This window comes from Bidens hawaiensis, unplaced genomic scaffold (genome assembly GCF_021521415.1).
Source record: "Bidens hawaiensis isolate Kalapana, Puna unplaced genomic scaffold, B.hawaiensis_p1.1 tig00009139_1, whole genome shotgun sequence".
Classification (NCBI taxonomy): Eukaryota; Viridiplantae; Streptophyta; class Magnoliopsida; order Asterales; family Asteraceae; genus Bidens; species Bidens hawaiensis.
In genome coordinates, this window is record NW_027491672.1 from 1 (window position 1) to 27180 (window position 27180).

General features: G+C 44.5%; 1 protein-coding gene across 1 annotated transcript; it reads left to right on the top strand.

Moving 5' to 3' along the window:
- Positions 1-10781: 10781 nt before the first annotated feature.
- On the top strand, positions 10782-11219 carry LOC143531291 (uncharacterized). Its single transcript, XM_077026618.1, has one exon. The coding sequence runs from the start codon at positions 10782-10784 to the stop codon at positions 11217-11219; it is 438 nt and encodes a 145-aa protein (XP_076882733.1).
- Positions 11220-27180: the final 15961 nt, after the last annotated feature.

Here is a 27180-nt window from a genome sequence, read left to right on the forward strand (position 1 = left end):
ATATTAAAAAAAGTGATTATACATTATCGTGAAAAAAAAATGAATACATCACCATGCCACCTTGTTATATTAAGTTGACATCCAACATATCAAGAGCACCACATACCCTCCTTGTTTACAAACTCACCCATTGTAATGGTCCGTATTTTAAGACATGTGACGTACATCCTTTTTACTGTATACTTTTGTGTTTGACCTTTATCATTAAACATAAAGCTTTCTTTTTTATGACATATTAAAAACCAAACATGTCCAATATCTTTCACACACGTGTATAGTTTGAAAGAATTAATTTCATAACTAAGAATACGTCCAAAACCACATAATACATTTATGCCATGAATTTTCTCTCGAGAGACTAGTTCGAGTCTCGGCTAAAGAATTTAGTTTTGGATTGAGTTTGGGAGGTCTTCCTATTTGTGGGTTTTTATTCCAGGTTGATAGGATAGGTCAGTCACCCCGTTCTGGAGTTTGAGCGAAAGAGTGATCTATTTGTCAGAGTGATCCGAGCGAGTGTCCAAACTTTTGCTATTAAAAACAAACATTTATGCATGGGACCGGTTAGGCAATGTGTAATAGGCAAATTTGGAGGGGCGATAGGGGCGATTTTGGGGAGGACACCCCCCCCCCCCGGGGGCGATATTGGGGCGATAAGGGGCGGGAGGGATTTGTCGCATGAGAGGAAGAAAAGAATATTATTAATTTAATATGTTGTGTTATATATATATATATATATATATATATATATATATATATAGATATTATATATATATATTATTATATTGTAGCCCCTACATCATTACACCCCAAAACCAAAAACATACTATTTGCTGACTGGGCACACATGACGCAAAACGTCCAATTTTGTAGCCTCTCCACTACACATAGCCTTATACACATCGTCTGACATCTAATCTAACACCATTTCAACTTTCAAAAGACCGCTTTGACCAATAAATTTCAAAGTTCGATCGTGTACGCTTAGAACAATTGTCCGGATACTAGCCAAACAACTGCTCTGACCAACAATTTCAAAAACCGCATTGTTTGTCAAAAGAGTTGTCTGAGTGATCTCTGAACATCCATTTGATGGTGTGAACTATGAAATTAAATAGGGATGGTATATGAAGAGGTAGGTCCCAGCAGAGCCCAGTTGGACCCGCAAGACTCACCTTGAACATGGACGTCTGCGCAGAAACCAACTGATCCGCAGGACCAACCATGCTCAGAGACGTGACGTCCTTACGCGCAGTACGCAAGCTGGTCCCGCAGGAAATGCTCCCGATGGTGAAGGACTCCGCCTGTTCCCGCAGCTTCGGATACAAGCCATCAGGGAAGGCCACCCGCGCAGCAAGGCTACACGCACAAGGCACTTAGCTCTCAATCACTCAGTGTCACCTGAGGGAATGAGCAAAGCCGGGAACAATCCCGCACAAGGGCGGGAGGGGGAATACTCCGCCCAAATAAGCCAGTCCGTACGATACGGGAAGATCTTCTGTACTGTACCTGACGAGGTATGGGAAAAAGATCTGACTAAAGATACGACAGCTTACTGACACAGTATGGCGAGCAGCATGCTCCTGTACTGTGTCACTATTAGCCGCTGCCTACTCACCAACTCTGTCATACCACGTGCGTAGCCGGCAGTTGGTGGAAAAGGAATGGTATACAGCAGGCCTGGTCCATTATCAAGCCGCTGCCTACCCACCAACTACCAGCAGGGCACGTGCGTAGGCTACTGTTGGTTGAACAGGAACACTGTTGCAGCCGGCCACACCTCCTTGGAAACCTACCTTCGGCTATAAATACCACAAAGGGTATGATCATCTGATCTCATCATATCTTATCTTGTATTATCATATATACCTGATATCTGCTCTAGCAATCTCTTAATATACACTTATATTTAAAGAGCAATCTAGTCTGATTCTCACGCCGGAGGGTGGTCACAAGGAGGAACCCCCCCTTCTCAGTGACAAGCTCACGGTGTCTGTTTTGCAGGTTATCAGAAGAACCATCTTCTCAGGGTCTCACCCATCGTGGGAAACATCTATCTAACCCCCAGGTTATCAGTAATCTGCCCGGGGTCCGGTTAGTGTTTATTCATTGGCGCCATCCGTGCATAAAGCTAGAACATTTTTCTCCAGTTTTTTCAAACTTCCAAGATGGTTAAAGAAACTCCGGTAACCACAACCCCAGCTACTGGGGGGAATACCGGCAACACAGTTTTTACAAACACTACCCCGGCTACCCAAGCCGGGGCAAGTGAAGTAAATTTTACGAACACTACCCCAGCTACCCATGTTGGGGCAAGTGCAGTAAATAATCGCTCACTGGGATTCACCGATGCCCAGTTAGAGAAACGAACAAGACTCCCCCGCCAAACACTCGATGAAGTTAAGGCATGGGCGGAGGCACGTCAGAGGGAATTCCAAGCCGAGTTGGACGAACGCTTGCGCTCCGTCCAACAGGCTGACGAATTCGAGGATTACTTGGATGACTCGGAGGAATCCGACTCCGACGCGAACCCTCGCCATAGGGCAAAAGGGAAGCGTAAGGAAATGGATTCCCAACCGAGAAGGCATTTTGGACAAGCCTTCAAACCAAAAAGCACAGGTGGAAGTTCACGAGACTTCTCCAAAACATTCAGACCAAACGTTGCAAATGCGGGAACGTCCAAATTTGCAAGGGACATTGCGGAAGCAATCGCCCCAAAAAGTGTCAAACAAATGTCCAGCATAGGCACATATGATGGTATATCTGATCCAGACGATCATTTGAACATGTTTATAGCGGGGGCAACCGTCAGTAGTTGGACGGAACCTACATGGTGTTACATGTTCCAAATGACGCTGGTCGGGGCTGCTAGAGCGTGGTTCGATCGTCTACCGGTCAACCACATCTACGACTGGGCTGACTTCCAACAGAAGTTTAGCCAACACTTCAGCCAGCAAAGAAAGTATACCGAGGAGCAATGGACAATCCTCAAATGCATTCGGGAGAAAGATGAATCTTTGCTGGACTTCATCACTCGCTTCAACTCGAAGAAGCTAAGTCTGGGTAACATTAGCGAAGATCTTGTTCGCGCTGCCTTTATTCAGGGTGCGAACGACCCAGAGCTCATCCGCACCTTAACGGGTAAAGATGGCATGCCATCCACATGGGATGCCATCATGACAGCAGCTAAACGCTTTGCGGAAACGGAGAAGCAACTGGGTAGAGATCTCCCACAGAACACAAACCTCTATACCCAGAAAACAAGGGAAGAGAACGTCCTTACCGCCCGATTAAATAAAAAGCGGAAGCTAGGCATTTGGCAGTCAAGGGTAAACTTTGACACCTCATCCGGCTTGCAGCATCGGTTGGGCGGAAGGGATAACGTACAATCAAACAGGAACAGATGGACGCCGCTCACCAAAAGCGTCACCGAGATATTCGCCACCGAGGAGCTCCCATGGCCAAAGCCTCAAATAATCCGACATCGTCACAATGCTGATCGGAGCAAATACTGTGACTTTCACAGGACAAAAGGCCACAACACCGAAGAATGCATAGACGTGAAGGACATGGTCGAAGCATTCGTCAGAGATGGGACGCTCGCGCACCTCGTGGCGCAATGAACGCTGAGCAGGCTGATGCATGTAGAACCCCAGCTGGGGAAAACACGAATAAAATTCCAGCTTCAATGTGGAGACTACATGTTGCGTAAAGAACGAGATCCCGAACCAGGTGCGTATCGGCTCGATGGCACTCCCATCCCAACAACATGGAAGGGAGCTCATTTACACAGTTTGCATGTAAATCAATTCCAAATTTGTAAAGAAAAGGCCAAGAGCCACTTCTAATGGAAACGATTCTCCTTAAAACATTGACGCTGATGATTTTACATTTTTATGAACTATCAACACGGATATGCCGGTTTTCACCGCATAAATACGTGGAAAGTCGTTGCATGGGGAAGGCGGCAAAACCCGCATAAACCCAAAAAACGACAAACCTTCACGCAGGTCAGTCGAAGGGGAAAAGTTCAGTCCTCCCATTAAATGAAAGTGCCGGTCTATCCGCATGAATCATGAAAAAGGGAACTGAACACTAACCTATTGACAACCGCGCGTCGAACGGTTAATTTATTCAACACGAATATGCCGGTTTTCACCGCATAAATACGTGGAAAGTCGTTACGTGGATTAGGCGGCAAAACCCGCATAAACCCAAAAAACGACAAACCTTCACGCAGGTCAGTCGAAGGGGAAAAGTTCAGTCCTCCCATTAAATGAAAGTGCCGGTCTATCCGCATGAATCATGAATAAGGGAACTGAACACTAACCTATTGACAACCGCGCGTCGAACGGTTCAAGACAATTTCTAACAAAAAGATAAGGAAAACCTACACGCAGGTCAGATGGTAAAGTTTAGCCATCCTACTACGTGCAAGTGACGGTCCTACCCGCACAATCACGGAAGAGGAAGCAAAACTTCACACCTATCTACCACGTTCAAAGGTTAACTTATCCTCAAAAGATGAGGAAAACCTACACGCAGGTCAGATGGTAAAGTTTAGCCATCCTACTACGTGCAAGTGACGGTCCTACCCGCACAATCACGGAAGAAGAAGCAAAACTTCACACCTATCTACCACGTTCAAAGGTTAACTTATCCTCAAAAGATGAGGAAAACCTACACGCAGGTCAGATGGTAAAGTTTAGCCATCCTACTACGTGCAAGTGACGGTCCTACCCGCACAATCACGGAAGAGGAAGCAAAACTTCAACCTATTGTCTACCACGTTCAAAGGTTAACTTATTCTAAAACACTTGGAAAATTGCTAATTTGAACTAAAGTATGCAAGTCATACAACGTTTACAAAGCAAGGAACCCAACGAAAGTAGCGGTCTTACCCGCAAAAAGATTTACATTTCACAATGGTTGATTACAAGAATGGCCGGGTAACTACCCGCCTACAAGAAAATAAATCTATACAAGCTAAATCTATCCTAGCAGCGGGAAGGGATCTTCAGGATCAGGCTTCAGGGCCACTTCCACTTGGACCAGCCCCATCAGTAGAGCGTGGCAGTTCAAGGAAAGCTTTGAGGATAGCTAGCCCATCATCAGCAGCAGCAACTTCGTTTACCTTCTCCACCACCGGATGCGGGAAGGCGGCGTATTGATTTACTGCTTGGTCATATATGGCTTCAGTATCTACATCGAATAAAGGGAAGTTGGAAGGCGGGATGCCTTTCTCAACGAACCCTAGACCAAGCAGGAAGCCGGCCTTTTCCCCATCCTCGTGAGAAGCGTTGAGGGCTGCGCTCATAGCATCGTCGTAAGATGTCTCTGAGAAGACCCGATGCACAACCTACAAAGAAAAATACAAGTGAGAACCTTTTCTATTTATAAGGAAAAGCGTGAAGACATGAAGTTAGACTTACCTGAGACAACGCTTCTCGAAGAAGCCATTCCTTGGCAACCAGAGCTTCTTGAAGGGCGGCTTGAGCTTGGGTACAGGCGCGTTCGGTTTCACTTTTATTAAGGTTGGCAAGCAACACTTCCTTCGCCGCAGCCTCTTCGACGCCCTTTAGCTTATGCTCGGTTTGGTCAAGCACCCCCCTCTGGTCCAAGATTTCTTGAAGCTTCTTAGCATCCTCCATCGCCAAGGCATCATGAGCCTGCTGGAGAGCCTCTAATTTGGCTTTAAGTTCTTCATTCTCCACGCGCAGAGGCTCAGCAACAGCTTCAGCCTTGGTGGCCCTCTCGGTTGCGTTCCTGACAGTCTCCTTAGCCAGCCGAAGCTGTTCCTTAACAGCTTGGGCAGCCTTGGAACGGGCCTCGAGTCGAGCCTGAACTTCAACCTCGAGGGCCTTGAAGGCCTTCTCCTTCTCCGCAGCCACTGCGGTAAGTTTTTGGTTCTCCTCCCGGACAGCCCGCGCCTGAGCCTGTTCTTTAGCGCGAGCTGCTTTTAACTTGTCGTTTTCACGACAAAGCAGCTCGACGCGCGGCTGCATCCGGGGCAGGAGAACCCGAAGCTCATTGCTTAGCCTACCCTCCTGGTAGCTAGCCGTGGCTTCCCCCAACGCACCACTGGGAGCAGCGTGACGAGCCCATTCCACGCACTCCACAGGGGTGCGAAGGGTTGTTCCTCGGCGAATGTTCCATCGTGGAACATACACTTCATTGGAATCCGACACTGCAAAAAACACAAAGCAGTTAGGAAAAGATGATAAAAAATATATATAAAAAAAAATGGGCCAAAAGAACCCTACGCACCTGTAGGGTCAATAACAGGCCGATAGCCGCCAAACCCATCACCTGAACCCAAGGGAAATCCATCCAAGAGGTCAGGCAGATGGGAAGGTGGCAAAGATTGGCGGGAAGCCCCATGCGTACCTGATGGACCGGCCGTCGTTGCCGATGACGGGGGCATGGTAGCAGCCGCCGTGGTTGCCGCCACGGTCGCCGCAGCAATTGTAACCGCCGGCTCAGTGAAAGATGCTGTAAAAATCGCACTCACTGCCGGCGGTGACGTCATCTCAGCTGGAACAGTCGGCTCAAAGGAGTGAGCAACTGAACCAGCGGAAGCAGGCGCAGGCACCTGGGTCGACGCCTCAGGTAGGCTGACCAAGCCTACCGTCATTGGCGGGGAGGTACTACTCTGCACTCCACCCTGGAATGCGTCAACATCCACGCCTGCGTAAGGAAGATAAGTGTTAACGATATCAAACTGTGAAGATAAATGTTGAAGATAAAGTATGTACTTACGGGTTTTCTTGAGCTTGAAAGTACGGATGGGCGGGGATGAACCCGATGGAGCCGGCCTCTTCGCGCCGGTTACCGTTGTCATCCTTGGCTCTCCGGAGGTGACAATCGTCGCAGCCTCCGGAGCGGCGGTCTTATCACCACCGGGATTCCCCGCCACCTCTTCGCTCTCGGTCTCCGAGTCAGACCGAGGCGCTGGATCGGCTGTGGAGGCCACCTTCTCCTTCCCCTTCCCGCCGGCAGCCTTCTTCTTCCGCACCAACGGAGGACCATCTGCGGATTCCTCATCAGAACATACGATTAGAGGAATTCCAGCAGAGGTTTCAACATTGAGGGGTCGAGGGTCGAAGAGCGCCTTACCTGGCCGACGGGCGCTAAGGATCTCATGGCCTTGCGGATAGACCTCCACGAACCGATCCGCCGTTTGTTCTAGGATGGGCAACTCGTTCTCGTCTAGAGCGCGAGTACCCATCCGAGCGGGACCGTCAGCCTCCCGCGGGTTTAGGAGCGACTGCAATCGTTCCCCTCTGAAATAAACAGGAAAGAAGTTAGAAGAAATTCAAAATCAACAAAAGGGAAAAAGGCATACCGTAAGGAACAGAGTTCGAACCGTATTCGAGGACGATCGGAATCTTGCGCGCATCAGCCTCTTTCCACACCCGGCTCATCCCCAGCATCACCATCCCGGACTCCGCAAACCGGTAAACCGGAGATTGGACCCGAGATATCTTCGCAAACCATTCCGCCTCCTGGTAGCTGGAGGCGTGAAGGCTAGGAAGTGCTTGCCCGTTCTTGAACTTCATGGCAATGGGGATGGCGCGAGCGGATATGAAGAAGAACTCCCGCTTCCACGAGCGAAGACTGCGCTCGGTCGCGCAGATCTTTAAACCCTTGATTCGGGTTGTCAACGTGTACCACCCCTGGATGCACCTCCAAGTGTAGAAGGTCATCAGGCGGTCAACGTAGGGCTCAACGCCCAAAATCCGGCACACCCACTCGAAGTGGCGAATCTTGGCGATCGCCATGGGGTGCAACTCGGTCAAATGAACACCGTGCCTCTCGAGGACACGGTAAACAAACTTTGTCAATGGGAACCTAAGATTCCCATAAACAAAGAATGCTGCATAAACCCCGATCTTGCCTCTGGGGGCATCGTACACAGTATGATGGGGTTCAGGAAACTCAGGCTCGAGAGACTCGAGCATGAACTTCCTGACGACATACCGGTACAGATTGCCAGGCAGAGCACACTGGCACTCACCAGCAGTACTCTTGTCATCGGCTATGGATTCAACATCACGAGACGACATCTTGTGAAGGAAAGAAGAAAACGATTTCGGGAGAATGCTTGCCTGAAAAGGGGAGTATTCGCCGGAAATCGCTTAAGAGATGAAGAGAAGAGTGAAAGTGTGGATTACAAAGAACCCTCTCCCCCTTTATATACTAATCGCAATTAATGCGAAAAAATTAATGCGGAGGAGAGAGAAATCAAAGGTGCAATGAAACTATGACACGTGGCAAAAAGCAAGCTGGCAACAGCTGTTGACAGGACGCGTACCATTAATTTCGCGGCCACGCGCCCGAAAAATAGCGCCCACGCGCCTGAAAAAGCTTCTGGAATGACCATGTACTGTCACGTCACCATAACTTCCTGCACGTCCTGACACAGTCAGAAGAAACCGTCGCACGACGTTTCAGATGTTTGGACTGTTCTTATCCTCACCAACCTTTCGAATTTCAAAATTCAAAATTCAAAAAGATCAAATAAAAAGCGGGAAAATACCCCTTACCTTGGCAAACAAGTAACCGTAAGACGGCTGCGGGTACAGTGTTAAGGCAAAACCCTTCACATACCTAGCACCCGCAGGGAATTGAAGCCAAGTAAACCTTGGCGAACAAGTAACCGTAAGACGGATGCGGGTACAGTGTTAAGGCAAAACAATTCACATACCTAGCACCCGCAGGGAATTGAAGCCAAGTAAACCTTGGCGAACAAGTAACCGTAAGACGGATGCGGGTACAGTGTTAAGGCAAAACCCTTCACATACCTAGCACCCGCAGGGAATTGAAGCCAAGAACCTTGGGGAACAAGTAACCGTAAGGCGGATGCGGGTACAGTGTTAAGGCAAAACCCTTCACATACCTAGCACCCGCAGGGAATTGAAGCCAAGTATACCTCGGCAACCAAGTAACTATAAGCCGGGTGCGGGTACAGTGTAAAGGCAAAACCCTTCACATACCTAACACCCGCAGGGAATTGACGCCAGGAATACCTTGGAAGTAAAGTAACCGTAAGACGAGCGCGGGTACAGTGTTAAGGCAAAACCCTTCACATACCTAGCACTCCGCTGGGAATTGAAACCAAGAAGGATCTTCTGGGCAATGCTTGCGGAAACGGAAATAACATCCCCGCATAGCGGGAACGTCGAGAACTACGTTGTTTGAAACTCCAGGATGGAATTGGTGGTTTTAACATAATTGATCACTATGTTCAAAACAACCAAAACCTCATGGAGAATCCACACAAGTGGGACTCAACGCTCCTGACTTGCGAGGAGGTTACAGACCTACCCGCATCATACCTAAAGACCAAGCAGGAAACTCGGGAATTTCTGCAAGTGACAAGGACTTCCGCGGGAAGAATCCCCATGGAAAACCTTAAAAAACCCTTTTCAAAACCCTCTGCTTAAGTCCAAAAGTTCACCTCACTTTATTAAACACTCATGAGAAGAACATTGGACTAGGGGGACTTGAAGAGGTAGGTCCCAGCAGAGCCCAGTTGGACCCGCAAGACTCACCTTGAACAGGGACGTCTGCGCAGAAACCAACTGGATCCGCAGGACCAACCATGCTCAGAGACGTGACGTCCTTACGCGCAGTACGCAAGCTGGTCCCGCAGGAAATGCCTCCCGATGGTGAAGGACTCCGCCTGTTCCCGCAGCTTCGGATACAAGCCATCAGGGAAGGCCACCCGCGCAGCAAGGCTACACGCACAAGGCACTTAGCTCTCAATCACTCAGTGTCACCTGAGGGAATGAGCAAAGCCGGGAACAATCCCGCACAAGGGCGGGAGGGGGAATACTCCCGCCCAAATAAGCCAGTCCGTACGATACGGGAAGATCTTCTGTACTGTACCTGACGAGGTATGGGAAAAAGATCTGACTAAAGATACGACAGCTTACTGACACAGTATGGCGAGCAGCATGCTCCTGTACTGTGTCACTATTAGCCGCTGCCTACTCACCAACTCCTGTCATACCACGTGCGTAGCCGGCAGTTGGTGGAAAAGGAATGGTATACAGCAGGCCTGGTCATTATCAGCCGCTGCCTACCCACCAACTACCAGCAGGGCACGTGCGTAGGCTACTGTTGGTTGAACAGGAACACTGTTGCAGCCGGCCACACCTCCTTGGAAACCTACCTTCGGCTATAAATACCACAAAGGGTATGATCATCTGATCTCATCATATCTTATCTTGTATTATCATATATACCTGATATCTGCTCTAGCAATCTCTTAATATACACTTATATTTAAAGAGCAATCTAGTCTGATTCTCACGCCGGAGGGTGGTCACAAGGAGGAACCCCCCCCCTTCTCAGTGACAAGCTCACGCTGTCTGTTTTGCAGGTTATCAGAAGAACCATCTTCTCAGGGTCTCACCCCTCGTGGGAAACATCTATCTAACCCCCAGGTTATCAGTAATCTGCCCGGGGTCCGGTTAGTGTTTCTTCAGTATAACTATAGTATGACGCTACATTTGCACGCAACTTAGAATAGTTGGTATAAAACAATTCGTTTTAGATTAATATATTATATAAACATGTTTCTTCCACAATTCATTCAAAGCTTGTTACAACCCCCACATCTCTCTCTATAGTCTATATATGTATACACATACATACATACATACATGAACACTTTGCATAAGTCAACTTGTACATCTTCAAATACATAACCTCTCTCTCTCTATATATACATATATATATATGTATATATGTCTCTCTCTTTATAAAGTTGACAAGAAATGGAAAACATAAAACAAGAGAGAAATAAACATGAAATATGGGACTGTGGCAACTCTCTTTATGACTCCTTTGAACTCAAATCCTTACACCACCAACTCAACTCCGCCATCTCCGCCAGATCACTCTCAATACCCCACCTCTCCCACCGCCGTCAACCACCACCACCACCACCCACCGCCGCCAAGAAACACTCAAGGTTCCACAAGCTTCTCAAATCACTCTTCCGGACCAAACACACTCGCAATATTGTTATTACTACTACCTCAACAAATGAATCCTTTTATGACAAGTCCGGTGCATTGTCCACCATACCGGAGGTAGCTGAGACGGTGCCGGAGTTTGATGGGCTGTCGCCGGAGATGAGGTCTTTGGTTACCAGGACAAGGTCTGACCGGTTTATGTCTGCAGCTTCTAGTGTTGGTATATCATGTATTTGATGGTTGTAGATAATTATGTTGCTAGTGGTAATTATGTTATGTTGAAAGAGTTTAATATAATTAATGACATGTTTCACACAAATAATTTGTTTTAGTGGTTTTATAATATGTTATTATGATATGCTACATGATCTTTTTAGTTTATAGTATCTTAAGGATTCTTCTTTACAAGTTATATATTTGTTTTACCATGATAGGATGTTATTCTTATATATTGAAATACTTTGAATATTAATTTTATTAAAAATAAAAATGTTGATGCATATTTGATATGTCTACGAATGACCAAATAAGTTGTCCGTCATTGATGTGGTGATTGGTAATCCATCGACAAACTTGATGAGCACACCTCTTTTCGAAGTTGACAGATTTCGTTGGGTGTCGTCAATGGATTCGTTTGTTGTTAAAATTCCTCAATTTTGTGTTTACAGATTTGACATTATGTGATTGTCTCATTATGTCAAGCCTATACACCAGTTTAATTAACAAGCTAGGCTTGATACTTTATTTAACATTATTCTACGTCTCATCTTACTTCTAACATAAGTAGTCTTGACTTGACACTAATAGGATGCAATTATGTGTAAGATGGATAGTTTGTATCCATGTTCGAGTCAAACCGAGTTGAGTCAAAGCGAGGTACTTAGCCATGATATCGCTTTTGTCACGGTTAGTGGTGTTGGTGGTGAAGTGATAGGATTTGTATCTGTTTTGAAACATTTGACAATGGGAGACATGAATTGCACACAATGATCTGTAGTAAAGCCTATCACAAATCTCCTACCATGATCTAATTATATATGTAGCAAACAAACCAACCATACGGCGTTCAAGATGTTACATCACCAAATATTCGAGATCTTGAACTTCTTGTTGTGGATGTTTGAATCTTTGAAGATTTCTGTGAAGGTATCCACATGAGTCAACTCGACTCAAGTGCGTACTAGCCAACAACACAAAACTCCAATATCCAAGGCTTGAACAAGCCTGAATTCATCCCACTGTATGAGATGGCTATGAATTAGGATTCGTTCTAAAGCATATTCGTTTTAATTTTGTTATATAACATTTCTTAGGTTCGAACAATCATTATTCTTGATACTATTAACTTGTTTAGTTTAATTTGTTCTCCCCTTGTTGTCCAAGACGTTTGTAATCAAGGACGAAGCTATGTGGGGACCAGGGGTGGCCCCGGCCACCGCCATTTTCTCCGTTAATAGGGAAAATTTCATGATTTTTCTCGAAAATTTTTGTAGGTATTAAGCGCGGTCACCCCGATGTATTTTTCCAAAATGATACCGGTCACTACTGATTTTTTTTAAAATATAATACCCTATCGTTTGTTTTTTTTCTAAAACCTCGCAATATTTATAAAAAAAGTTACAAAATAATAGTCGAATAGTAAAATATTTATTTTTATAAATATTTTAGGTCTCTGCAATTCTTCTTCTAGGTATTCACCCTTAGGGATGAGATCGGTACCCTACCGGTGCCGGTACCAATACCAAAATATTCGGTTCGATACCGGTATTGAAGGTAGAATTTGAGATATACCGGTACCAAAACTCAAAACTTTAGTATCTATTCGGTACCGACGATACCAAATCTGTAACTATTTTGCTACCGGTACCGGTATCAATACCGAATTTGCTTATCCCTACTCACCATTCCTTTCGCATCATCATGAATATTTTAGGTCTTTGTTAGTTAAACAATTATTTTGTTTTTTTATTGTAAAAACAATTGTTTGAATAAATGAACGAAAATTAGATATATAGATGTCATGTTATTTGATCCGACCCGGCCCTAATCACTGACACGAACCGGTGTAACATCCCGAAATTTCTAAAGTAATATTTAATATATTATTTTGTCGGGTGAAATAAACGAGTCAGTGGAACGATAATAATAATAGCAAAATATGAAGACTTAGTAGGATAATTAGATGGGATTAGATATGGACCAAAAGGAAATATGGGCCTTCGGTCCATGGGCTTAAGGGAGTATAAATACCCCCTTAAACCCCAATCCTTTCCATTCCATCCATTTATCCATCCTAATCTCTACACACTCCAAACACACACACACCACACACCGCCATATACGGCCGGCGGCCGAGGGAGAGAAACGAGCAAGATCCGAGAGAGAGTAAACGATTAGTTGTGATTAAACAAGTTAAACGAGATCCAAACGAGCACAAAATGTATGTTCTTGACCTTTAAAGTTTATGTTTTATTGAATGTCCTTAAGCTTAAAGATCCAAGCTTTATAGTATATACGGGATATATATACGACCGAAGATGGTTAGGGAACGTTAGTGGGTGATGTCGAACCATAACAAGGGTATTAAAATCGCCAAAATGCGTGATAAAAACCAAACCCGTAGCTGAACTGGGCAACTTCGCCTGCGAACTGGGCAACTTCGCTTGCAAACTGATAACTTCGCCTTCAAAGCTTAACTTCGCCTTCAAAGCATAACTTCGCCTTCAAAGCATAACTTCGCCTACGGCCAAGTTCGCCTAACTGATAACTTCGCCTACGGCCAAGTTCGCCTAACTGATAACTTCGCCTAAAGCTAAGTTCGCTTAAGGTTTAACTTCGCCTAAAGCTAAGTTCGCCTAAGGTTTAACTTCGCCTAAAGCTAAGTTCGCCTAAGGTTTAACTTCGCCTAAGGTCAAGTTCGATTAGAAAATAAATTAAAAACCTAATGGAAAATGTGTTAAGACAGTTAATGTAAATAAAATTTTTCCAAGCTGACCTGGCAGCTCGACCCCAGCCAGGGGCTCTGCCCCTTGGACCCTGCTAGGGGCTGCCGCCCCTAGACCCCGCTGCCAGGGGCGCTGCCCCCGGACCCCCGTTCGTTGTGGGTCATATAAAGATAGAAATACAACATGAGTAGTAGTAGTTAATTGATACGTATACTTGTTATACAGTCAGCCGTGCACAACTGAAGAAAGGGATAACTAATAACGGAGAGCGTAACAGGATTCAGGTGAGTTTCTAGCCCCATTCCTTGTTATGTTTTCGGGGCTGTGTGCATACTCGATGTGTTGTTAATACATTTATCCTAAGTGATAAGTGTATGCCATATGTGATATATGCTGATGCCTATCTATAATACGATCTTCGGATATTGCGCGTACTGTCAGGTTAAAAAAAATAAAGGTACGAATATTATATATCGAAGATGTATGAACATTACAAATGAATACTTGTCGGGGCGTGAACGATCTTCGGATATTGCACGTATCGACAAGGGGTATGGTTGTTAAATGAATGATGTAAAGAACGCCTAGAGTGTTCTTATGTTATAATGTAATTATTGTATATGTGAAGTAGGTGTATACAGGTACACGAATGGTATGTGAGTTCTAAGTTCGACATAGTAAGTTAGGATGGCAAATCCCTCTAGCTTCTGTCGGACATAGACTCGGCTGGTGATGGCGTAGTTAAGGACTGCGGGCCTTATACGTAATGTAGATGATAGATGTAAACGTAGATAGGGACGGTGGGCCTTATACGTGTTACAGATAATAGACGACAATGTAGTTAAGGACTGCGGACCTTATACGTATTATAGATAGGCATCAGCATAGGAAAGGACTGTGGACCTTATACGTGCTGTATTTGTGATGTGGTAGCATAGGGGAGGACTGCGGACCTCGTACGTGCTATGAATTAGGTTGCAACATAGGGAAGGACTGTGGACCTTGTACGTGTTGTGGATGTAGGATGGTATAGGGAAGGACTGCGGACTTTGCACGTACCCTAAATGGTGAACATAGGTAAGGACTGCGGACCTTTTATGTGTTCTCGACCTTGAGTACAGGTATAGACGGCGGACTATGAACGTACTCTCGGTAGACTGAGGTTAGTGATTGTAGATATGTATGTATGTATGGTAGTAAGTATGTATGTAGAACAGAAGGGTAACTAGTTAAGTATGGATATGTATCTTCGGATATGTATGTATGTGTATGTATTGTATGGTGTCCGATTAACTAGAACTCACTCAGCGTAGCTGAATTTTAGTATGCACGCAGGTGAGTAGAATAGACAGCTAGCTTGAGCGGGCACATGGTGGGCGAATAGGAGACTGGCATCTGAAGACTCAAGATGTTTTAATGTAATTGACGTTTATTTTGAAAGACAAGAATTTTTAATTAAGGCAAGTTTTGGATTGTTGTAACGTTTCATGAAAGTTTTTATATTCCGCGAAAGTTTTAATGAACTCTGATTTGTAAGAACTGTGTTTATGAGTAAATCCGACGCTAAAGTAGGGCTACCGGGTTCGGGGCCTTACAACCGGATCGTCGACTCGAAAATTTTTGAGCTCGTGACTTCGGTCACCCCCATGACTAAGCCCAAGCTTCGCCACTGAGGGTGAGCAATAACCGAACCATAAATCTGACGAAACCAACCCAGAATTAATTGAAAACCAAAATAACCGAAAGTCGGTTATCAGTTATTTTTTGTCGTCGACTAGCCGAAAGAACCATCGATATATTTCTAGTTTTTATACCTTCATTTCGTCATTTCCATGTATTTATATTTTCATTTTATGTATTTCTTAATAAAAATTTTAGCCCAAATTTGATTTTGGTTACTAACATAAATTAACCAAAAAATTAACCGAATAAACAAATTCGATTAACCAAAACGGATTGATAAATTCGGTTGAGACCAATAACCAAACATAACTCGTAGTGGTCTAAATCCTTCAGATAAGAAACTGCCATTCAAATGAAAGACAAAATGGCAAAACTTGTCCTTTATGTTTTTACGTTTTTTCAGTGGTCGTCATTCAGCAAACTTAATGGTAGAAAACATCCTTTATGTTCAAAAAACCTTGCACGGTTCGTCCTTTTCACTAACGAGTGTTAGTTTTTCTCGTTAAATCCAGTCATGTGCACCTCATGTGAGGACAATTTAGTCTTTTTACCCTTTCAGGGGGGTATTTGTGTTATTGACTTGAAATTTTGGTTTTTAAATAAATAAAAGTTTTCTCTTTTTAACCCATTTTCTTCCCCAAATATCCATAACCCACCAACACCACAACCAAACACCAACCAACGCACCACCCACCACCCCATCATCTCAACAAGACACCACCGTAAGTACTCACCTTGTCGAAGTAATTATTGTACCGTAACAAGAACTCCACCGTCACTTCCACCAACACCGCCATTAGCATAATAACACAAACCAGGGTATTATTCCAAGAACCTTTAAAGTCGCCGGAATCGACATGATTCCGGCGCCGATCATGCTGGTTTGGGGTAGAAGTGGTACTGTTGAAGTTGGATCCGTTGATTTCGGGTTTCATGATGGAATAGAATGGAATGTTATGGATGTTTGGTGATGGTGACGGTGATGGTGGATTAATATTATTATTGTAGGAGCAAATGTGTGATTGTACCCGAATAACCCAAACCCGATTTGGTTCGATTTGGACCCGGGTTTCGAAAACGACGTTGTGTTATTATTGTTGGACTCCGGTGTCGGAAAATCAAGAAACGGTGATTTTTTGAACGCCGGTGAGGAGAAAAGACAGACGTGGTTGATGCAGAAGTTGCGTACGGTGGTTGAGGATGAAGAATTGATAATGGGTTTTGGTTTTCTGGAAACCTTCACTAAACCTCACATCCACCACCGCACCTGTCACCTGGCACACCTGTCTGATCGCACCAGCTCCAGTAAACTCATCAGTTATCTTTCAGGCCGGAGAAGATTTCGCCGGATCGCGGCGGCGGTGGTGGTGGAGTGGTTGACTGTACGGGTGAAGTAGTAGTTAGGGTTTGGTTGGGATAAGGCGTGTGCAGATCTGGTGGCGCGTAAGAGGTGATCGGAATCGGTGGAGGGAGGAGCGGAGGATGGTGGCGGCGATGATTGTGATTGTGTGGTGGCGGTATGGTGTATTGAGATGATGTAAAGAGAGAGATGAGAGAGACAATGCTTTAATTTTTGTTTTAAAATATATCTATTTCTTTGTTTTTAATTATTAAAAGAATATGCAAATTTACAAAAATACCCTCATGTGACTTGCACATGACTAGACTTAACGATAAAAATTAACCGGGTTAGAGCCAAAGGACATAACGTGATAGGGTTTTTAAACATAAAGGATATTTTCTGTCATTAAGTTTGTCAAAGGACGTCCATTGAAAAACCGTGCAAACATAAATGACGAGTTTTGCCATTTTGTCCAAATAAAAAGGAAGCAGTTTCCCGTTGCAGTTTGTTTTGCAATAACCATTAACAAAAGTCAAGGCTAATCACTAGCAAGAGTTGACATATACATGCGAGAGCCGATGTTACATATGGTCAACTATATGTAGTTTTATCACGAGTGAAGAGTAAAGACGGTGTTAATATACTTATATTAAACAAAAAAGATAAAGCTACAGATAAAACTATAAATGTGGTTTATAAGGAACTATTTAGTAGTTTATGAAATTCTCATTTTAAAGTTTTATCTATCTAATAATTGTAAAATGAATGTCATTTTTGTTGAAACTTATGTTTAATAATCTTTTATCGTGTTACCACATTATTAACAACTATATATCATATTGTCGTCTCCCCGATAGGAATGGCAACGGGCCGGGTATCGGTAATCCCATGTCTATACCCGTTTGTAAAACCGTGTCCCATACTCGGGCCATTATGTGACATCTGCCCCGATCCGACCCGACCCAGGTACCCGTTTCTCCGATCCGATCTCCTTCTTTTATGATTTAGTATTTATTTATACTTATATTTTACTTTTAATAATAATAATATATTTCCTTCCCGCCTCTTTCTCTCTCTTTTTCTTTCCGCCGTTCCGTCCCTCTCCTTCTCTCTTTCCGCCTTCTTTTCCCTCTTGTCGCCGTCCCGCCCTTACGCCTTGTTTCCCTCTTTTTCTTCTAACTCTTTGCTTGTCCTTTGTTCCTTCCCGCCTAAGGTTGTCTGCGCAGCTCCACGCGCCAGACCCCTTACAAGGAATCCTGCGTGAAGACCATCTGTTTCAGCGATACGCGAGACGAACTCTTCTCGCAGCGCGCTAAGAATTGTAATTCTTCTCGCAGCGCACTAAGAACGGTAGTTCTTCCCGCGACGCGCTAAGGATTTATAGTTCTCGCAGCACGCTAAGAATCGTAGTTCATCCCTCGACGCGCGAAGAATTATAGTTCTTCCCGCGGCGCGCTAGGAATTTTAGTTCCTCCCGCGGCGCGCTAAGAAATGTGATTCTTCCCGCGACGCGTTAAGGTTGGTTCTGTCTGCCTTCGCGCTCGCGCACTTTTGCCTTCGCGCTCCAGCCTTCTCGCGCTATGTCTTGAGTCTTTTCTTCTGTTTAATCTAGCCGTTGCTTTTGTGTTGTCTTATCTTTTGTGCTGTTGACCTAATCTGCTTTATGTCTGAAAAGTTACTTTCGGCGCAGCATGCGCACCAACCCCATTGGTTGGCGGATAAAGTGACTGACATTATCTTTTGAGATCTGCTTTTCCATGCTTGACCAGTACCTTTTCTGACACCTCCCATGCCTGTTTACTGTTCCCTGACAGCTTTATCTTGCCCCCTGCAGCTGCCATATCTTTTGATATCTTTTGTTATCTTTTGTTTTGTCTTGTTCTGTTTGTCTTGGAATCTTTTCCCCTTTTTCTGGATTTATGTCTCCTAGGGTTTCTCTATAAATAATAACATTATTTTCTTAACACTACACACACAAACACTTAATCTCTCCTGTTCTCTTGCTCCTTGCTCTCTCTGCCGCCTCCTCTCTGCCTCCGTCTTCCTTCCTGTTCCACCCTGCTTTTCCGGTAATATACATATTATATATAATAATTTACTTATTAATTATGCTAACTTATAATCAAGACTTAAAACAATAATCTTATTTATAGGTTAACTTGTGCTTGTTTAAAGTTGGTTCTTGCTTTATCTTACACCGCATCGTTTATCAAGTGAGTAATCTCGTATCTAATCCCTTTTTACTTTTAATGTTTTGGGATGTTCATGTGTTCATACAAACTTAGAGTCTTAAACTTGTTTATGAGCTTTAGTCGCGCAGTATCCCATGTGTTGAGGACGTTTACTTGGCTGTTTATTTGTATGTGTGTATCATTAACCGCTTTGTTCGGCCTATTCCGCAGTTTTCATGGATCCATTAGATGAACACGGGAGACCTATCGTTTACGGTTTTCTTTGTTTACACTTGCACAGATGTTTTCTCGTTTTTGTGCTCAATTGGGAGCACGGATTGAACTATGAACTATGAGCTATGATCTATCTAGGCTTGATCACAATCTGATTGCACCCTTGTTAAACACCAGACATACACGTGTTGCGCGCAGATTTATTGTTATCTATGTATTGTATTAAACTTGATTTCTCACCAACACGCAAGTGTTTGACGTTTATTTTAACACATGTTCAGGTTTGCAGTAGCTGTTTTGGAGCTTGTGGACACATAGGACGTTTTTACTTTTGGACCTAGATTAAAATGTATCAAGACAAGTTATTGCTGTTCGAATATTTTGATTTATAATATATTGATTTAAGTTGGTTTATTTATATCTTGCGCATGCGTGAATGAATATATTTATTAAATATTGACACCCAATAGTGTCACGAGTAATGAAACAATATGTGGCGCCCCGATGTATAATCCGCCTTTGGTCGGGGTGTTACAGATTGGTATCAGAGCCAGGTTGACTTTAGGATAGGTGGTTAGACGTAACGGCCTAGAATACCTAAGAGTCCCTTCTCGCGCATGAGAGAAATCTCATGTTTGCGCGCTTATTGTTAATTACTCGTTATTTATGAATATGCTCGCGCTTGCGCAGTATATGATTTTATTTCGCGATATTTCGATTTTTGTTGAATTTCGATTTTTATTGATTTTTCTTGCATATTCGTTTGTTGGGTTTGAAAATCCGAAAGGTCATGGTGATACATGAATAGTTGATTTTCAATTTCCATTTACGATTATGTTCTGAGATTGGAGACTTGAAAAGTCATGGTGATACATGAATTGTCAACCTCCAATACTCATTTTCTTGTATGTTTTATATTGAAGATTGAAAAGTCATGGTGATACATGAATCGTCGATCTCCAATACTTGTTTGCTCGTATATTTTAAATTGGGAATTCGGAAAGTCATGGTGATACATGAATTGTCGATTCTTGATTCGAATTTGTTACCTTTATTAAGTCTGCATTTAGGGTCATTTATTTTACTTTAACTTTGGACAGTAACTGACTCCGTGAAACCAAGCTTTTCGAGGTTATACTTTGTGCTAAAACCAAGATATTAACTAAAATTAAAATTTTTATAGAATGCCTCCGCTATCTCGCCGATTTCAGAGAAGAGAAGCCTCGCGCATGCGTAGACAGCAACGTTCCCAGGAAATGGCCGCCGCAATAGCCCAAGCTTTGAGCCAAAATAATACCTCCAGTTATAACATTAAGTCCTTTAACGCGGGTAACCCTCCAAAGTTCACAGGTCTTGAAGGAGCCACCGTGATGCTCCAGTGGCTTGAGAAGATAGAAAACACTTTCCTCCACACCCAATGCCCCTCAGACAGACGAACCCTGTATGCTTCCAGTGTCCTGGAATCCAGAGCGCTTACATGGTGGAATGGAGTAGCTCATGCGCGTGGCGCAGAGGCTGCTTCTAGCATGACATGGGAGGAATTCAAGGAAATTCTTACGCGAGAATTCTGCCCTCCCAACGAAGTTAAGCGCCTGGAGGAGGAATTTTGGAATCTTAAGCAGTACAGCGGTGAAGCGCGCGAGTACGCGATGCGCTTCCATGAACTAAGCCTGCTTGTCCCTCACCTTGTTACCCCTTCACGCCGAGCCATAGAGAAATTCCTTGGGGGTCTCCCCATGGAAATTCAAGATTCTGTATGGGCCAGAAACCCAGTAACCCTCTCTGACGCCATCGAGTTGGCCGCTGTGCTCAGCGACAACCATGTCAGAGCAGGAACCCTGTTCCTGCGGGGAACAGAAAAGACCAAACTCACCAAGACTGTTCCTGAACCAACAGAAACCAAACCAGAACCCTCAAACCGTAACAACCTCAAGCGCAGGCGCAAAGCCTATGCGCTTACCAACCCGCCCATTGTCCAGCAACCCATCTACCAACCTCCAGTTTATGCGCCTAACCCACTGTCAGCCTACCCAACACCTCCTATAGTCCACAACTATGCCTTAACCAATCCCGCACTCCCTGCCCCGCCACCTAAGAAACCTTACACAGGAAATCAACCCTTTTGCCCAACCTGTAGACTTCACCACCCAACCCAAACCCCGTGTCGACAATGTAACCGATGTGGCCGCGTTGGTCACTCTGCCGAATACTGTAGAGTCCCTCTCGCCAACCCAATTGCGCCAACACCACCAGTCTACCCGCAGAACCCACAACCAACCTACCAAAACCCACGACCCAGGTCGTGCTATAACTGCGGTGATCCCAGTCATTTCCGGAACGCGTGCCCGAGACTACAAGTTCAGATTACGCAAGCGAATCCGGTGAACCAGATTTCGAACCAAGTGACACGCGGACGAGCTTTTAACATAACCGCGCACCAAGCGCAAGCGAATAATGACGTAGTTAATGGTACATTTTTACTTAACGGATTTTATGCTTCTGTACTTTTTGATACTGGCGCCGATCGAAGTTTTATCTCTCGCGCCTTCGAGCAGAAGCTTGCGCGACCGCGCAGCGACTTAAAAGAAGATTTTTCAGTTGAATTGGCTAATGGTGAAACTGTTTTAATTAACTCTGTGATTAAAGATTGCACGCTTAACCTTAACGAAAACGATTTTCTGATCGACCTCATCCCTATGCCTCTTGGAAGCTTTGACGTTATCATTGGTATGGACTGGCTTTCGCATAATCGCGCCGAAGTTATTTGCGCCAAGAAATTGATTCGCATACCTCGAGAGAATGGTGATCTTCACATCTACGGCGAAAAACCCTCCAGTGGTCTTAAGCTTATGTCTTGCGCCGAAGCCCAAAGACTCATGCGGAAGAAGTGTATTGCATTTCTAGCCCATGTGGTTAAACCTGCTGAAGAAAAGAAGCTTCGCGATATCCCTGTTGTGCGTGATTTCCCTGAAGTTTTTCCTGATGATCTTCCTGGTATCCCTCCCGCTCGTGAAGTCGAGTTCCGTATTGATCTTGTCCCTGGTGCTTCCCCCGTGGCTAAATCTCCTTACCGTCTTGCGCCCGCTGAGATGCAAGAATTGGCAAGCCAACTTCAAGAGTTGACTGCTAAAGGATTCATTCGCCCTAGCTCTTCGCCCTGGGGTGCTCCGGTGTTGTTCGTTAAAAAGAAAGATGGATCGTTTCGCATGTGTATTGATTACCGCGAGTTGAACAAACTCACCATTAAGAACCGGTATCCCTTACCGCGTATTGACGACCTCTTCGATCAACTCCAAGGTGCCTCTTGTTTTTCCAAGATCGATCTCCGCTCTGGCTATCACCAGTTGCGCATCCGCGATGAAGATGTTCCGAAGACTGCTTTTCGAACTCGTTATGGCCATTTTGAATTCTTGGTCATGTCCTTCGGTTTAACCAACGCACCCGCCGTTTTCATGGATCTAATGAATCGGGTGTGTAGGCCTTTCTTGGATAAATTCGTGATTGTGTTTATCGATGATGTTCTGGTGTATTCTAAGACCAAGGCCGAGCACGAGCAACATCTTCGGTTGGTGTTGCAGAAGCTTAGAGCTGAGCAACTCTATGCTAAGCTTTCCAAGTGTGAATTTTGGTCTGATGAAGTACAGTTTCTTGGCCATATTGTGAACAAGATGGGTATTCATGTCGACCCATCCAAAATTGAAGCAATCAAGAACTGGATTACGCCATCCTCTCCTTCCGAGATCCGTTCCTTTCTGGGCTTAGCTGGTTATTACCGGCGTTTCATTTCGAACTTCTCAAAGATCGCTTTGCCTTTAACAGCTCTAACGCACAAAGGTAAACCGTATATTTGGGGCTCGAAGCAAGAAGAAGCCTTTCTAACGCTCAAGCGTTTGTTGTGTGAAGCTCCTGTTCTTGCGCTACCTGAGGGTAATGATGATTTTGTCGTGTACTGCGATGCCTCCAACCAAGGTCTCGGTTGTGTTCTTATGCAACGAGGCAAGGTTATCGCTTACGCATCAAGGCAACTCAAGGTTCACGAAAAGAATTATACAACTCACGACCTCGAACTTGGTGCAGTTGTTTTTGCCTTGAAGATCTGGAGACACTACCTTTATGGCACTAAGTGTATCCTTTACACTGACCATAAAAGCCTTCAGCATATCTTTGATCAAAAGGAACTTAACATGAGGCAACGCCGATGGAACGAACTCATCAGCGATTACGATTGTGAGATCCGGTATCATCCTGGTAAGGCTAATGTGGTAGCCGATGCGCTCAGCCGAAAACCCTGCCAGCTTAACTGTATTTTGCCGCGCACGCATCTTCACTTTGCGCCGATTCAAAGCAACCTTGAATCGCGTATTCGTGACGCGCAGCGCGCATCCATCAGTAATGGTAGCCTTCTCGCCGAGTTAGCGTGTGGCGCGGAAGCGCATTTTGTGCCTAATCTGAGTGGAATTCTCTGCTATCTTAATCGCATCTGGATTCCCTTTGATGAGAATCTTCGCGCTGATATCCTGAGTGAAGCGCACAAATCTCGGTATTCTATTCATCCCGGCGCTGATAAGATGTACAAGGATTTGCGCATTACTTATTGGTGGCCCGGTATGAAAAAGGATATTGCTGTGTTCGTAGCTAGATGCCTGACTTGTTCTAAAGTAAAAGCTGAACACCAACGCCCATCTGGTTTGCTCGAACAACCAGAAATTCCTACGTGGAAATGGGAATGTGTAGCGATGGACTTTATTACCAAGTTACCTTTGACAGCAAGCAAACATGATAGCATTTGGGTAATAGTGGATCGTTTGACTAAGTCTGCTCACTTTCTGCCCATTCGTGAAAACTACCGTGTTGAGCACCTCGCGCAGCTTTATGTCAAGGAAATTGTCTGCCGCCATGGTACTCCTTTGAGCATCATATCCGATCGCGATGGCCGTTTTATATCTCGCTTTTGGAAATCTCTCCAATCTGCGCTAGGAACTCGCTTGGACATGAGTACGGCATATCATCCCCAGACTGACGGACAGTCTGAGCGAACTATTCAAACTCTTGAGGATATGCTCCGATCTTGTGTTCTTGATTTTGGAGGTAATTGGGATTCACACCTGCCTTTGATCGAGTTCTCTTATAATAACAGCTATCATTCCAGTATTGGCATGGCCCCATTTGAAGCACTTTACGGTCGTAAGTGCCGCTCCCCGATCTGTTGGAGCGAAGTGGGTGAAACTCAAATCACAGGACCCGAACTTGTTCAAGAGACAACCGATAAAATCGCCAAGATCCGTGATCATCTGCTGACTGCCCGAAGCCGACAGAAGAGTTACGCAGATCGCAGGCGAAAGCCTCTCGAATTTCAAGTTGATGATCTTGTTCTCCTCAAAGTGTCGCCTTGGAAAGGTGTCGTCCGCTTTGGGAAGAAAGGTAAGCTTGCTCCTCGATATGTTGGACCATTTAAGATTCTCGCGCGTGTAGGAAAAGTTGCCTACAGACTTGACCTGCCACCCGCTCTCAGTAATGTGCATCCAACGTTCCATGTATCCAATCTCAAGAAGTGTTTAGCTGACGAGAACCTTCACATTCCACTTGATGAAGTTCAAGTTGATGAAACTATGCATTTTGTTGAGAAGCCTGTTGAGATTATGGATCGCGAGGTTAAGCAAACCAAGCGCAGTCGTATCCCTATTGTTAAAGTTCGTTGGGAGTCCAAGCGCGGAGCCGAGTTTACATGGGAAGGGGAAGATCAAATGAAGATCAAGTACCCGCACCTGTTCTCTGCGCAACCTACTTCGAGATAAATTTCGGGACGAAATTTCTTAAAGTAGGGGAGACTGTGACATCTGCCCCGATCCGACCCGACCCAGGTACCCGTTTCTCCGATCCGATCTCCTTCTTTTATGATTTAGTATTTATTTATACTTATATTTTACTTTTAATAATAATAATATATTTCCTTCCCGCCTCTTTCTCTCTCTTTTTCTTTCCGCCGTTCCGTCCCTCTCCTTCTCTCTTTCCGCCTTCTTTTCCCTCTTGTCGCCGTCCCGCCCTTACGCCTTGTTTCCCTCTTTTTCTTCTAACTCTTTGCTTGTCCTTTGTTCCTTCCCGCCTAAGGTTGTCTGCGCAGCTCCACGCGCCAGACCCCTTACAAGGAATCCTGCGTGAAGACCATCTGTTTCAGCGATACGCGAGACGAACTCTTCTCGCAGCGCGCTAAGAATTGTAATTCTTCTCGCAGCGCACTAAGAACGGTAGTTCTTCCCGCGACGCGCTAAGGATTTATAGTTCTCGCAGCACGCTAAGAATCGTAGTTCATCCCTCGACGCGCGAAGAATTATAGTTCTTCCCGCGGCGCGCTAGGAATTTTAGTTCCTCCCGCGGCGCGCTAAGAAATGTGATTCTTCCCGCGACGCGTTAAGGTTGGTTCTGTCTGCCTTCGCGCTCGCGCACTTTTGCCTTCGCGCTCCAGCCTTCTCGCGCTATGTCTTGAGTCTTTTCTTCTGTTTAATCTAGCCGTTGCTTTTGTGTTGTCTTATCTTTTGTGCTGTTGACCTAATCTGCTTTATGTCTGAAAAGTTACTTTCGGCGCAGCATGCGCACCAACCCCATTGGTTGGCGGATAAAGTGACTGACATTATCTTTTGAGATCTGCTTTTCCATGCTTGACCAGTACCTTTTCTGACACCTCCCATGCCTGTTTACTGTTCCCTGACAGCTTTATCTTGCCCCCTGCAGCTGCCATATCTTTTGATATCTTTTGTTATCTTTTGTTTTGTCTTGTTCTGTTTGTCTTGGAATCTTTTCCCCTTTTTCTGGATTTATGTCTCCTAGGGTTTCTCTATAAATAATAACATTATTTTCTTAACACTACACACACAAACACTTAATCTCTCCTGTTCTCTTGCTCCTTGCTCTCTCTGCCGCCTCCTCTCTGCCTCCGTCTTCCTTCCTGTTCCACCCTGCTTTTCCGGTAATATACATATTATATATAATAATTTACTTATTAATTATGCTAACTTATAATCAAGACTTAAAACAATAATCTTATTTATAGGTTAACTTGTGCTTGTTTAAAGTTGGTTCTTGCTTTATCTTACACCGCATCGTTTATCAAGTGAGTAATCTCGTATCTAATCCCTTTTTACTTTTAATGTTTTGGGATGTTCATGTGTTCATACAAACTTAGAGTCTTAAACTTGTTTATGAGCTTTAGTCGCGCAGTATCCCATGTGTTGAGGACGTTTACTTGGCTGTTTATTTGTATGTGTGTATCATTAACCGCTTTGTTCGGCCTATTCCGCAGTTTTCATGGATCCATTAGATGAACACGGGAGACCTATCGTTTACGGTTTTCTTTGTTTACACTTGCACAGATGTTTTCTCGTTTTTGTGCTCAATTGGGAGCACGGATTGAACTATGAACTATGAGCTATGATCTATCTAGGCTTGATCACAATCTGATTGCACCCTTGTTAAACACCAGACATACACGTGTTGCGCGCAGATTTATTGTTATCTATGTATTGTATTAAACTTGATTTCTCACCAACACGCAAGTGTTTGACGTTTATTTTAACACATGTTCAGGTTTGCAGTAGCTGTTTTGGAGCTTGTGGACACATAGGACGTTTTTACTTTTGGACCTAGATTAAAATGTATCAAGACAAGTTATTGCTGTTCGAATATTTTGATTTATAATATATTGATTTAAGTTGGTTTATTTATATCTTGCGCATGCGTGAATGAATATATTTATTAAATATTGACACCCAATAGTGTCACGAGTAATGAAACAATATGTGGCGCCCCGATGTATAATCCGCCTTTGG

Bases quoted from the DNA above. Each gene is read 5' to 3' on its own strand.
- LOC143531291 (XM_077026618.1), top strand. From the start codon at position 10,782: ATGGAAAACATAAAACAAGAGAGAAATAAACATGAAATATGGGACTGT.